Source organism: Gracilinanus agilis, chromosome 3 (genome assembly GCF_016433145.1).
Source record: "Gracilinanus agilis isolate LMUSP501 chromosome 3, AgileGrace, whole genome shotgun sequence".
NCBI lineage: Eukaryota > Metazoa > Chordata > Mammalia > Didelphimorphia > Didelphidae > Gracilinanus > Gracilinanus agilis.
Window position 1 is genome coordinate 422652173 of NC_058132.1, and position 13127 is coordinate 422665299.

At 31.0% G+C, this 13127-nt stretch overlaps 1 protein-coding gene across 1 annotated transcript in view; it reads right to left on the reverse strand.

The window, feature by feature from the left end:
- DSCAM (DS cell adhesion molecule) overlaps positions 1 to 13127 on the reverse strand; it is a 607061-nt gene that overhangs the window by 207213 nt on the left and 386721 nt on the right. The window contains exon 14 of the mRNA XM_044669244.1: positions 11287 to 11357. Coding sequence (XP_044525179.1) covers positions 11287 to 11357 — 71 coding nt within the window. The remainder of the gene's footprint in view (positions 1 to 11286; positions 11358 to 13127) is intronic.

Sequence of the window (13127 nt, forward strand, 5' to 3'; positions counted from 1 at the left end):
TTCCAAGACCAGAGTAGTTTAGGTAGAGGTAATGAATGAGGGGTTACAGAATTGTGAGGGAAAAATTAAGGGGTAGTTGTGATAGGTCCAGAGTTTCCCTATAGTAGAGAGGTAACAAACTAAGGAATTAGAATGAAATATACACTTTTGGGACATGGTTAACTTAAGAATTTATTTTCCTTGAATTTTTCGTTTTTATAAGGTCTTTTTGTTTTTAATGGGAGGAAGAATTGGGATGAAGAAAATGGATTTTTATTAACTGGGAAAATAAAATTAATTTTTAAACAAAATTTTGAGGAGAGAATTAGAAGGATATTAAGAGGCTTATGTGAGGAAGTGGTAATTCTTAGCCTAAAAATAAAATCCTTAAAACCAGAATAGACCAAAAGGATATCAATAACTCTTTGAGACATAAAAAAATATTAGAGTAAAATCAAATGACTCAAAAATGGGCAAAAATGTGGAAAACTAGATGTTAAAAACAACTAAACTGGAAAAGAAGTAAAGGAGAGAAAATTAAGCATCATTTGACTTTAATGAGGACTACTCGAAAAAATATAAAGTAAGGGGCAGCTGGGTAGCTCAGTGGATTGAGAGTCGGGCCAAGAGACGGGAGGTCCTAGGTTCAAATCCAGCCTCAGACACTTCCCAGTTGTGTGACCCTGGGCAAGTCACTTGACCCCCATTGCCCACCCTTACCACTCTTCTACCTATGAGCCAATACACAGAAATTAAGGGTTTAAAAAAATAAAAAGAAATTGTAAAAAAAAAGAAAAAATATAAAGTAACCCAACTAATAGAAAACAAACAAAAAAGCCTTATAAATAATTTTACCTCAAAAGAAGTAAATAAGGTATAGAAGAAACTTCTAGCTTCATAGGAGATTTCTATCAAACATTTAAATAAAAATTAACACAAAGTACATAAACTATTCTCCAAAAAAAACTAAGAAAAAAACAATAGACTCATTGTATGAGGCAAAGCTTTATAATACTTTAGACAAAGAAAGATAAAACAAAGGAAAACAATAGATCAATACGATCATTCAGTAGGACCAAAATGGAGATATAACAGAATGTTTCAACCTTAAGAAAACTATCAATTATATTAAAAACAAAATCAGTGTGAATCACATGATTATTTCAAGCAATGGAGAAAATTCTTTTAAGATAGTATGATGCTCATTTTAGCTAAAAACCTTACAAAATGCAAGCATTTTGGGACCTTTTAAATTATAAAAAATATTTTAAATTGAAGTAAAAATAATATCAAATGGAGATATGTTTCCTAAATTATACAGGAGCAAAGACACTCTTACCCATCTCTGAACTTATTATTTTATGTGGTTCTAGAAATGTTAGCAAAAGAAACAAGATAAGAGAATGAAATTAAAGATATAGATGGGTAAGAAGAAAATAAGATTTTTCTTTGATAATTTTGCGATAACTTGCTAAGAAATAACAGATAAAGGATATTATTTGAAAAAATAGATTTAACAAAGTTGCTGTCTACAAAAATAAATTCACAAAAATCAATAGTATTTCTATATCTTAATAACAAGATCCAAGAGACAATGATGTAAAGGGAACTTCCATTCAATATTACAAAAACAATAAAATATTTGGGAGTTAATCTACTGAAGTATAAAATATACAGATAAATTCAATTACAAAGTGCTCCTTAAAGAAATAAAGAACTCCTAAATAAAGAAGAAATATTCTATAACCTTTTCTGGACCTTGCCAAGATAATAAAAATGACCACCTTATCCAAATTAACTTAACATTTTAATACTACAACACTAAAAGTATCAAATGGTTATTTTACAGAATAATAAAATAAAATATTTTTGAGAGAGAAAATATCAAGGACATTAAGGAAAATCATGAAGTTAGGGCTGAAGAGGAGGAGGAAAATAAAACTTCCAGACCTACAAATATATTACAAAACAATAGTCATCACAATCATTTTCTATTGGTATAAAAAAAAAGACCAGTGGAACAGAATAGTAAAGGAGGAATCAGAAACAATGCAGTTTAATAACTCAGTGTTCAAAAAGAACAAGAACAAATTATTTAAGAAAGAATTTCCTGTTTAAATAAACCTTTCTGAGTATATTGGCAGAACTGCAGAAATTAAACTAATGCTTGACATATTCTACAATAAATTCAAAATGGATAGTGGGAAGCAAGGTGGCTCAGTGGATTGAGAGCCAGGCCTAGAGATGGGAATTCTTGATTCAAATCTGGCTTCAGACACTTCCCAGCTGTGTGACCCCGGGCAAGTCACTTAACTCCCATTGTCTAGCCCTTACCACTCTTCTGCCTCATAACCAATACACAGTATTGATTCCAAGATGAAAGGTAAGGGTTTAAAAAAAATTTAAATGCATATGTGACCTTATTAAAAACCATAGCATAAGAAATAATAGAATAGACACAGATCACACATCTTTCACAGTTATGGGGAGGATTCGTATCCAAATAAAGGAGATAAGAGGTAAAGTCAATAAACATGTATATAATTCCTTCTATGTGCCAGGCACTTTGCTTAGCACTTTACGAATATTATGTCATGATCCTCACAAAAACCAGGAAAAGTAGGTTCTGTTATTATCCTTAATTTAAAGATGAGGAAACTGAAGTAAGTATTATATGATTTGCCTGGATCATATAACTCATAGGTGTCTGAGACCAGATTTAAACTCAGGTCTCCCTGACTCCATACCCTGTACCTTATCCATTGTACCATCTAGCTGCTTCTAAAACATTTAGATAAAAGGCAATTACAAAAGATAAAGTAGAAAAGAAAATTAATATATCTACGTAAGGACATTTGTTGAATGGAAAAAATGTATTAAATTCCTCTGTTCAGGTTTTGGTACTCAATATATATATGCACCTTATATATGTATAGTGGATGAATCTGTGAATCAGTATAAATATCTTGTAAAACAATTTGTAATTATCTAAGTAAAGTGACTTTACTTAATACCCTTTTACCTTGTTATTCCATTGCTAGGCTTATACTCCAAGGATGTCATTGATAAGAAGAAAGTGATCATACATTTAAATTATTTATAGCAGCACTTTCTGTGCTAACAATGTTTTGAATGCCTCTTAATTGGGTTGAACAAATTGTGGTATATGAATGTAATGTTCATTAGAAATTATTGTTTCATAAGAAATGAAGAAAGTGATGATTTTAAAAACTCTTGGGGAGTAGGAACTGACATGAAATGAAACTGGACCAATTTTGGAGTGACTTGAAGTTGAATTATGAACTGGTACAATCATTTTGGAAAACAATTCAGAAGTAAGCTCAATAAGCAAGCACATTTTTATTTGGTCATATCAAGGGAAGAAAAAAACCCTTCCAATATATATAAAAACAAAAACACATATATATGTATATGTACATATACATACATATATATGTATATATATACATATATGTGTATATATATATATACATTTATATATATATTTGAAATGAGACTTTTGTAAGAGAAACTCCCTGAGGAATGAATTTCTGCCAAATTACTTTCCAGTTTTCCCAGTACTTTTTTTTGTCAAAAGGTGAATCTTTTAATTAGTTAATGAAATATGTTCAGTTCATCTAATACGACTACTGATTTCATTTTCCTTCAGTTGGTCTAATATCGTTCCACTAATAAATCTCTTTATTTTTTGCCAATTCTGAATACTTTTAATGATTAATGCTTTGCATTATTGTTTGAGATCTGGCATTTCAAGGCTTCCTTCCTTCCAGCTTTTGAAAATCTTGACCTGTTGTTTCATCAGTTGAATTTTCTTATTTTTTTCCCTGACTTTATAATGTAACCATTTGGTGGTTTCATTGCTGTGATACTGATTTTATAAATTAATTTCAGTAGTATTATAATTCTTATGATATTGGCTTAGCTTATACATGGACAATTAATGGTCTCTAATTTAGTTAAACTTCATTTCCTTAAAGTGCTTTATAATTGTACATATATAAATATGAATATGCATTTCCATTGTCTATATATGTATATACACATATACATATACACACACACACAGGCTGGGTTTTATTAGTAGCAGTATATAGAAATATGGATGATTTGAGTGGTTTTATTTTATATTATATATATTATATGAACTAAAATGCTTAATTTTAATAAATCTTTACCTTCCCTCTTAGAATCAATATTGCCATTATGATTTGGAAATAGATTCCATTGTTCATTGGAAATATAGGTCTTTCTTACATACTTGAAATACACACCCACCCATTATATGTGTGTGTGTGTATCTCTCTCTCTCTTTATATATATATATATATATGCATAGCATATACATTTAAGTACATATATGCATATTTTTCTTTCTGTTTTGGGTTTCTATGGTTGAAGTTTAAAGAAAAAACTGGCATCACAGCAGGAATTTGGTAGGATATTTTCTTTTTCTCTTTTTTGCAAATTCTTAATGTATTAACAATGTAATTTATAACTAACAAAAATAATTAATGTTGTAACTTAATGTAACATTGTTATATTTTGAATCTTAAATATAATTATCTATGGTCTCTTTTGCATTGGGAGATCATTTGTGCCTTAAAATTTTTTTAAATTTTCAGATAGTCATTGAATCGTTCTATTTTTTTTCTATGAATCCACACATTTTCATTTTATCCATTTGTTGCCTGTCATTGGACAAAACAATTTGAAGTAATAACTCTTTATTCCTTCTTAATTTGGTGTGGATTTTCTTTTTTTATTTCTGACTTTGATACTTTGGCTTTTTTCTTTCTTTCTAAAAATCAAATGTTTAAATTAAATGTGTATTGCTTTCAATTTTATTATTTTCTTTTTATTTTAAGCATTTCCATTTTGAGGCTTATTTGAGTTTTAGAAATTTGTTAGTTTTCTAGGCTTTTTTAGTTGCATGCTCAATTGATTGATTTCTTTCTTTAATTGGTGAATGTGTTCAGAATTATAAATTTTCCTTAAAGGAGTTACCTGGTTAAATCTCTCAAATTCTGATATGGTGTTTCTTTGTGAATTATCTATTGTTTCTGTGCTTTGTTTTTTTAATCCACCAATTCTTTAGGAAGAAGTTAGTCTCCAATTAACTTTTTGTTATAACTTTAAAAGTTCCTTTTTGAATAAAATTGTATTGCATTTGAGTCAGTAAAGTACATATTTAATTTTCTGCTTTTTTACATTTGTTTATGAGGTTTTTGTGGAATACTATAAGATCAATTTTTGCAAAGATAACATTGCTAGCTGAGAAACATGAATACTGTTTTCTCTCCCTATTAAAAATTTCCAGAGAGCTATTATATTTAACTTTTCTAAATTTCTATTTGACTCTTTAACTTCCTTCTAATTTTTTTGTAACAGATTTGTCTGGGTCTGAAAAGCTCCCTGCTATTATAGTTTTTGTTCATCTATTTCTCCCTGTCACATGTTTAGCTTTGCCATTTATGTTGCAATATTAATAACAGCTACCAACATTTCTAAAGAACATAGGGAATAGTTTTTCTTAAAAGGAAATAAAGTGCTCCTGGTACCTGATTGATTCTGTTTCCCTTAGCTGGCTTAATTGTTATTAAGGGAATAAAAAGTCTCAACCATATGCAGCTGGGGCCCTTCTTACGACCTTGTGAATCTTCTTATCCCTTACCCACTCCACTGAGCAGATGTATTTCCATACAGATACTGGGGAACATAAATAAACCTCTTTTTGTTAAATGTTTAGTTAATTTTAAGTGCCTAATTTCATCCCAATATTGAATCAGAACTAAGAGAATACTGGCATTAGAGTTGCCTCCAACATATGTTGAATTCATATCAGTTCATTGCCTATGGTACCTTTCAGCATAATGTAATTTCCCTGTTTACTCCTTTTAATAAAATCTATTTTTGCAATTGCCTACTTTGAGATTATGACTGTTAACATTGATTTAATTTTTTTTTTGCTAAAACATAATATGCTCGAGTCTCTTATTTTTATTGTTGTTCAGTTGCTTTCAGTCATTTCAGACTCTTTATGATCCTATTCAGGGGTTTCTTGGCAAAGATAAAGTAGTTTGCCATTTTCTTCTCTAATTCCTTTTACAAATGAAAGAAATGAGACAAATGGAATTTAATTACTTGTCCAGGGCCACACAGCTTGTAAGGGTCTGAAGCCAACTTTAAACACAGTAAGATGAGTTTTCCTGACTCCCCAAATCCAGCAGTCTTTGCACTGCACCACTTAGCTACTCTTATTTTTAAACTGTGTATATTCTTATGATTCAAGAGTAGTTTTTGTAAATTATGTACTGTTGGATTCTGCTTTCTAATCTATTGTTATACCATTCTCTTTGGTGAGCAAGTTCATCTTATTGACTTTCATGATCATGATCATTCATTTGTATTTATTTCCAAACTCTTTAACCCTTTCCCTTTTTACCCATCCTTTTTTTAAAAAAAGGTAGAGTGTGGTGTGAGAGGATTCTGTTTAGCACCAGTGCTCTGTTTGTTGCCATCAGCCTTTCTACACTTTCTCCTCTTCTCTTTTCCTTACTTAGCCTCAATCACAGATGATTACTTTCTTTCCTTAAACTTCTCCTTCAACATGTACCCTACTACCGTAGAGTTTATTCTGCTTCTCAATAATTCCTTCCAGAATTTATCTTCTCTTTCATTGTTCACTCTTCTCCCTCCCCTTTCCTTCTTGTTACCCTATTGAGTACATGTATTTTTATAGCAAACCTTTTTATATATGTTCTTGTATATATTTGTATGTGCCTTACCTTCATTTAATCAAATCAGATAAAAGTGAAGTTTAAGTTATACCTCTTTCTCTAGACTCATATTTTTGTTGTAGCAGTTGTGGGGAGAGCTAAACTGTACTACCTCTTGTTATGAGGCCAAACCTATCAAATAATCTTATATGATCCCTAGTATCATATATGAACTTTTAGTAAGGTTTCTTGCATGTATTTGTATATATGTATGTATATAATAACATTATTGCTATATTTTTTTTCAGCTGTGTGGAATACGTTTTCCACCATCAACAGAATTTAAAACAGAGTGGTTTTTAATGCAATGTTTACAAATCAATCATGTAACTATTAAGATGTGTTCTATTGTTCTTGAAATCCTACCCATTCTCTTCTCATATTTTAATAAAGGATAATCTCCTCCTGGATGCAGATAATTCTCATAAAGATTTTAGATTATAATTCTTAAACTGGGATGAAGAATTCAGGGGGTATTTATTTTTCTTAATAGTTTGATAACTATTTCAATATAGATTTACTTTATAATTCTATATTTTTTGTATATTTTACATATTTGCTTGACAAAGGGGTCTATAACACTGAAAAGGTTAAAAATCCTTGTTTCAACAAGATGAGAAAGAAGTTCAGCAGTTCAGTAGCTATTGATGTCTTCTTCATTGCTTTCTACTTAGCTAAGCTAATCTTCAGAGAGGAAGCAGTTAAAATTTGGAATCAGGAATACTGATGTTTAGATCTGGCATGAGGCCAGATTAACTAGCTGTAATGTAAATCTGGACAAGTTACTTAACCTTCTATCTGCCTCAGCTTCCTCATTTATAAAATGGAAATAATAATAGAACCTGCTTCCAAATGTTGTGAAGATAAAAATGAAATAATATTTGTAAAACACTTTAAAAATCTCAACTCTTTATAAATGCTAACTAATTTAATTATCTGCTTTTGTCTTTCATGATTGCTAGAACCTCCCAGACATTATTCTCTGGCTGGAATGCCCAAATCCTGTCTACTTATAGGGATGTACATATCTATATGAGACTTTGGAGTAAGTTTTTCACAAATCCTACTTTCTGGAGCAAATACTCTCAATAAATATGGAAGTATAAACTTTGACAAAAAAAGTATATGGAAACAACAACGTTTTAAGAAGCATTTTCATTTCTAGTTATGAGGATTTCACAGGTATAAACATGGAACTTTCCTGAATGACAACAAACTTTCCCCTTCTATGAGTTCTTTTTCTTTTTTCTTTTGGGGCTGGGGGTGGAGGGAATAAAGAGAGTAAGAAGGGAAAAATTCTTGATAATTTTTTTAAATTTAGAAACACAAGTGAAAACAAAAAGAAAACTAAAAACAAAACAAAACCCTAAAACTTCTCCTTCACCACCTTTCTCCTTTAACTATTGTCTTCTGCATTATGGGAACTCTTGAAGTCAGAGGTTTAGCAATGTGGCTGGAATATAATAAAATGCTCCAAGATAAAGTGAAATATATTAGAATATAATAAATGATATTTTCTTTCATTCATTCATTCATTCAGCCACTGCATCTCTTTTCCAAGTGTTTATTTCACATTTCTTTTCCTTATTTACTTTTAATCTTATTTTTTCCCCTGGAAAGAATTTTCCCTAAAATGTAGGCATTTGCACATTTGGAGTGAATAATCAAATCTTCGCCTTGGCATTTAAATGATTAAGAGAGTTAAGGAATAAACTTTTATTTATTGTTTTTATTCACATCTGTTCCGTCCATTCCCAAATTTGTTTTTCTGCTTATTACAGGAAAGCAAAGGGTCTTTTTCACAAGGGTAATGGAATTTCAAGGATAGAGTCATCATGAAGTCCTCACCAATCTAAGTTTGTTGACAATTCATATGCCAAAATCTCTGCTATGTAACTGGAAGATACTATAAACTTTTTCATAGTAGGCTTTTGGGTTTTAGTTATCTTTATGTGTTCTCTTTGGGTATAAGGAGAATCTTATGTAGTAATTGTTCAATAAATATTCCTAAATGAGTGAATGAATGATTCATTAGTTAATCTAAATTAAATTGGAAGCTGTAGGATTTCTCTAATTCTGTGAAGTTTTATCTAATTTAATTCAAATTAAGAGTACAGGGTTTGATTAGATTGAGAAAGCAATTTGTTCAAATAATTGCCCTGCCAACCAAGGCTCTGGTCCAGAACTAGAGCAAAAGTGATTCTTTTTCTTTTTTTTTTTATTTTAAACCCTTAACTTCTGTGTATTGACTTATAGGTGGAAGAGTGGTAAGGGTAGGCAATGGGGGTCAAGTGACTTGCCCAGGGTCACACAGCTGGGAAGTGGCTGAGGCCAGGTTTGAACCTAGGACCTCCTGTCTCTAGACCTGACTCTCACTCCACTGAGCTACCCAGCTGCCCCAAAAGTGATTCTCACATATACCATCACCATCATCATCACTATCACCATTATGGTTAACATTTATATAGCTTTTTTAAGTTGGTAAAGTATTTTATATACATTAATTCATTTGATTCTCAGGAAACTGTGGGAGGTAGGTACTATTTTGAAAAAGCTGAGATTGAGAGGTTATTTGACTTGTAAGGTAAGTATTTAAGGCAAGATTTGAACTCAGGTCTTCCTCTTTCTAACTCCTGTGTCCTATCTACTGTCCCACCTTACTACCTTTCTATAAAAAGGAGATATTAGAAAGCTGCTATATAAGGACCCTTTTAAAGAACTGGGATTATCTAGTTTATAGAATAGATTTTGGTGTTTTGGGACCATGGTTATTACCTTTAAATATCTGATGAATTTTTAAGTAGAAAAGGGATTTCAGTTTTTCTGCTAGGATCCAAAGTAAAGAGTGAAGACCTACAGATATAAGTTACAATATATTGCATATTAATATATTAATATATTTTATAGTTCAAAATACTAATAAAGGACATCTAGGCCAATCCTGTCATTTTACAATTTAGGAAAATGAGTCCCAAGGAGATTGAATGATCTGTTCAAGTTCACATAGATAGTATGAGAGACACAGAAAGGACAGAAAAGGAATTTCTGTTTGGGATGTAAGGTGAACTACATGATCTTTCCTCATTTCCTGCCACATAAAAACCTATATAAAACTCATCATAGTTTTTATGTCTTAGTAGATTAAAGTGATAGGAACAAGTAGCCTAGCATGTCAAAGTTATTAGAGACTATGCTATAATGCTTTTGTAGAAGGAACTAGAAGGAATTTAAAGCCCTTTTTAATCTGATCCCTTCTTTCTTTTCTAGTTATTTTACATCTTTTCTCAGCCTTCCCCAATAACAATGCAAAATGATCTGTAATCTAATGATCCTTTACTTCTTTTTTTACTTTTTTACTTTTTTTACTCACACCTGAGATACTTCAATAGCCTTCTGGTTGGTCTTCTTGCCTCAAATCTTTCTCCACTCCAGTTTTAATTTTAGTGCGATGCTTTGCTAATAATTGTTGTATTTATGTGCTTAGAAAATTCTGCAAAATCTTCTCCTTCAAAGAAGTTTTCATAAGTTACAAAATTTTAAAAAGGATTTTATCTTTGCCAACTTAAGTAGGACTGGAAAGATAAAAATAAACTCAGTGCTGCCTTGATCTTGAAACAATATTCATGATAGAGTAGAATTCAATATAAAAATGGATATAAAGGAGTTTCATTCTGAGGTTCCTCAAAGAGTTCTACATGAGGTTGTTTCATTTTTTAACAAAGTTCCATTTTATTAACCTTAAAGACAGTGTTCCAGAGGGTCTCTGGTTTGCTCATGAAATACTTTCTCTTATTTAAGTCAATGGAAGGATAGTTGCTTTTCATGAAAAGGGAATTTATTATGCAGAAAATAGAGAAGTAAATACTTGCAGATCATATGTTAGATATGAGTATATTCTATATAGATAACAAATGTAAAATTAATTAGATGTGTAAGAGACCTTAAAAAACTGTCTAGTCCAACCATTGAGGAAACAGAAACCTACAAAATGACTTCTTTAATCAAAGGTAGGTCTAGAAACATTCCTAACAATAGCAAGAGGGAATTAAATGTGTGAAATTGTCTCTTTTATTTTCCTTTCCCTCTTTATGAATTAAAGGATATTAGCTTCTTTATGTGTGTAAAAACTATACTTCAACATCAGGTCCTACAATAACTATTATCTTGTGCAAATCACAACCTCTCTGGGGCACAAATTCCTTATTTATAATAATGAGGGAGTTAAACTAAATGAGCTTTAAGACCCCTTCTAGTTCTAATCTTCCCTTATAATAAGAACCAAAATAGATAATAATGACCACTTTGCTTTTCACCAGGAACAGCACTTGACATGACATTATTCAATGTTTATAAATAAAGTCTTTACTTGCTTTTCCAATAGATTTTCCAAACTTAAAAGAAGGTTCTGTCAACATCAAAGGGTCTAACCATTATAATGTATGCCATGAATGAAAATCTCCTTAGTGATGAATAAATATAATGATTATAATAACTATTCTCATTTGTTTACCTTCCAGGTCACCCTGATACTTTGAGATGATATGGGTTCAAGCTGAACTTCCTGAGGTGGACCATCAGGAGCTGTATAGAGATAAAAAAAATACAAATTTGGTTAGTAAACATTTTTAAAATCACATGGCATTAAATACCAGTAGACACCACATGTTTGGCATGAAAAAGGTAACAGAATAGTTGCATAAAGAATGGCATTTCCCTTTTATTAAAAAATAGAAGAAACTCTTATAACATTCATAAATATAAAGGCTCAACAATTTTAGAAGCAAAATAAGACTGTCGAGTCACCATTTAGATAGTTTCATTTAGTGAAAAATATTGAAAACATTCATTTTTGTCCTTGAAGTGTTGTCTAATGATGTGATATTTATATGGCGATGTGCTATCAGCTATGTGGAGAAGGATATCTTTAAAATTTTTCTAAGACACTTACTTGTCATTTTGTTGGCTTCTATCTCTCTAATCTGAAGACAATTTCCAATTGTTTATCTCTTCTTAGTTAGATACATGTAAGAAGAGGATTTATTATAATAACCTTCTAGTTGGTCTCACTGCCTCAAGTTTCTCCTCACTATATTCATCCTTCACAAACCTACCATAGTGATTTACTGAATCACATCTGACTTTGTTACTCAATAAGTCAACAAAATTCAGTGTCTTACTGTTAGTTCTAGGATCAAGTATAAATTCCCCTTTTTAGCAATGAAAGCCATCAAAATCTGACCCCAAGCTACCTTTCAAAACTTGTTTCAGATTATTCCCCTTCATGCAAAGTTGTCTATGTGCAAAGGTTTTGTAATTTGGCCCACTCTTAACTTTCTCATTTTTTTTATACCTTTAAATGTCTCTACATATTTTGTGATCCACTTATACCGACACCTTCCTGTTCTTTAAACAAGACACATCATTTCCTGACTACGTATCAGCAATGGCTGTCTTCCATGTCTGTAATTTTTCTCTTTATTCTTTTTGCCTCCTGAGTTTTTTAAATCCCATTTTAATGGAGGAATTCCATGTGAACTTGAAAGACCTCTGGGAACTGATACAGAGCAAAATAAGCAGAACCAGGAGATCATTATACACAGAAACTGAAACATTGTGGCACAACCAAATGTAAGAGACTTTTTTACTAGCAGCAATGCAAAGACCCAGGACAATCCCAAGGGCCTTATGAGAAAGAATCCACAACCAGAGAAAGAATTATAGGAGTAGAAAAGCAGAAGGAAAACATATGATTAATCACATGGTTCAATGGATATATGATTGGGGATTTTGCCTTTAAATGATCACTGTATTGCAAATTTTAATAATATGAAAATGGGTTTTGAACAATGATACATGTATAATCCAGTGGAATTGTTCATCAGCTCTGAGAAGGGGGAGGGAAGAGGAGAGGGAAAGAACATGAATCTTGTAATATGTAACCATAGATAATGTTCTAAATAAATAAAGTAAAAAAATAAAATCTCAGTTTAAATCTTATCTTGTAAAAAAAAAAAGCTTTTCTCAATCCTTCTTAATTTTAATTCATTCCTTCTGAGATTATTTCCATTTTATCTTGTGTATATCTTTTTTATACTTTTTGGTATATTATTAAACCAATAGATTGTGAGTTGTTCAGGAAGGGTGGGGGATGGTTTCTTAAAAAACTTTCTTTGGCTCTTCAGTGCTCCCAATATTTAGCAAAGTGCCTGATACATTATAGGTACTTAATTTTTTATTGACTTGCTTTGATTAATTTTATTCTAATAACAATTCTGTGAGGAAAGTTGTATTATTATCTCTATTTTACAGGTGAGAATATTGAGGTTGAGAGAAAATATATAATTATAACAT